The 2,197-nt window shown below is 35.1% G+C and overlaps 1 protein-coding gene across 1 annotated transcript; it reads right to left on the bottom strand.

Annotated features, from left to right (window-relative positions):
- Positions 1–1,371, bottom strand: Kpol_64p1 (Tkp3 protein; the record flags this gene model as incomplete). Its single annotated transcript, XM_001642099.1, has 1 exon — positions 1–1,371. A coding segment is annotated over one exon (1,371 nt), but the record flags the coding sequence as incomplete, so codon positions are not given.
- Between the last annotated feature and the right edge of the window lie 826 nt (positions 1,372–2,197).

Here is a 2,197-nt window from a genome sequence, read left to right on the forward strand (position 1 = left end):
CTTTTTCATAGCCTTTTGAAGAATTGTTTTTTCATGATTGGATGGTTTGTTTGTAGCAAAACTATAGAACGGGGCCAGTATTTGAGAAGCGTTTTGTATGAAATTTCGTAAAAAATTAACAAAACCGGTGAATTTCTCGATGGCTTTCTTGTCTTCGGGTAAAACCCATCTGGCAATGGTATTTTTCTTCTCTTTATCGATGGCCAGGCGGTTATGCGATACTTCGTAGCCGAGGAACAATACTTTGGGTTGTGCAATGTGGATTTTCTCATAGCTGAGGGATAGGCCATTTTCTGCTAACAGGGCCATGATGTGTTTTAAAGTAGTGTAATGCTCTGCGATAGTGGAAGAAGCGATGATAAGGTCGTCGTAGTAATAGGATACTATGGTGTCCTTGGATTGGGGTAGTTGTTTAAGGATATTTTGAATGAATTCACCCCACCAGTAGGGAGCAGAAGCTAAACCATAAGGCAAGCGGTTAAATTTATAACTGCCAAGCTCTGTGATAAGGCCTAATTTGTCTCCTTGTATTGGTATCTGTTGGTAAGCCTTTCGAATATCCAGTGAAGAAAAAATGGTTTTATTAGCAAGGTTGCTAAAAATGTGTTGTATTGGAGGTATTGGTCTCGGTGTGTACAGCAAATGTGTGTTGACTTTTCTCAGATCCGTTATAATCCTAATCTTATCTTTAGATTGTTGGATGGGAAAAACCGGACTAAGAGCTACCACTTCGTCTGTGTCTATAGGTGTTAGATTAGCGTCAGTAAATCTTTTGGTGCATTCCAAAATGATTTGGTTGTCTTCATCAATTATGATTGAAGATGAGTGTTTTTTAATTTTTGATAATAGTATTTTTTCCTTTTGTAGTTTCTCGTTATTGTTAATCTTCCCTTGAGTTGGATTGTCTTGTTCGGCAATCAGGTTGTTCACTTGATTAATTATTTCACCTCTGAATTCTTGAAGGTATTTTGGTACTTCTTCAGCAATTCCGTCTCTAAGGTTTTCTAAATTCTTGTCTTCTTCTTCGAATTTTGCTTGTAAAGCTTGTTCTTCCATTTTCAAGATTGCTTCAGCGTGTTTTCTTTCTTCTTTTAGTTCAACACCTAGTTCTTTAGCTTCCTTTTTAATTTCCTCTTGCTCCTTTTGAAACTTGGTAAATTCAATTGATGCTTCTTTTAAAACTTTTCTTTCTTCGTCATCTTTGGTTTTTAATTCCAATAATTTAGTTGCTAAGTCGGTATTCATTGTGTTCATAGCTTCGAAACTTTGTTGGATCTTGGCTCTATAAGCAAGATCTTCTTGTTGTCTTTCATCCATCTTAGCATTCAATGCTTCGATTGATTCTTGTAAAGCTTTGATTGAAGCTTCCATTTTTGGTTGTTTTCTTCTGGGTTTATAACTTATGAAAAGGGTATGTGGTTGTGTATCTTGTTAATCTTATTACTTAAGGTTTAACAAAATGTTTAATTGCTTGACAAATTGTTTAGTTGCTTCACAAATTGTTTAGTTGCTTCACAAATTGTTTAGTTGCTTCACAAATTGTTTAGTTGCTTCACAAATTGTTTAGTTGCTTCACAAAATAATTATTTTGTATTGTTTGATCCGGAATATTGAATATCAATGTATTAAGTATTTATCTAGGGAAACAAGCCGTAGAAGTAAATACTTAAGGTTACTAGTTATAAAGCTCTATGAGGTTAATTAACTATTATAATAGCTATACGGGAGTATTAATATATAAGGATTTCTATGGTCTTCTGTTTAAAAAAAAAGTGAATATCTTTACTTTCGGAACTAAGCCCTTTATATACGTCATGTCAGTTATCTATTAGCGTCTTTCCTTTTAAAATCAATGACAAAACCTCTTTCCTTATTCCCGTCATCTGGGACAAACGGGGAATTCAAACCTCAACAAAAAAGACCTTCATCCCCATTGGGTGGGCTACACCACTACAAAAAAACTCATCTTAAAAGGCCCTGTGAAGGTAAGGGCTATCCGGTTACTTTTACCGGAAAAGGGTCCGGAATTCCAAACCAAACTGGAAACTTTGTTGTTTTTTCTCAACACAAGGCCTACATTTTTTTTATGGTAAGAGGGCTCAAATTTGAGAAAGAGTTTTTTAAATTATTAAAAGGAAAATTCCTTCGGGAATTTGCGGTAAAATTTACCCCCCCAAAGGTTCTCTTTTTTGGGTTC

Source organism: Vanderwaltozyma polyspora, genomic scaffold, assembly GCF_000150035.1.
Source record: "Vanderwaltozyma polyspora DSM 70294 KpolScaffold64 genomic scaffold, whole genome shotgun sequence".
In the NCBI taxonomy this organism is placed as follows: Eukaryota; Fungi; Ascomycota; class Saccharomycetes; order Saccharomycetales; family Saccharomycetaceae; genus Vanderwaltozyma; species Vanderwaltozyma polyspora.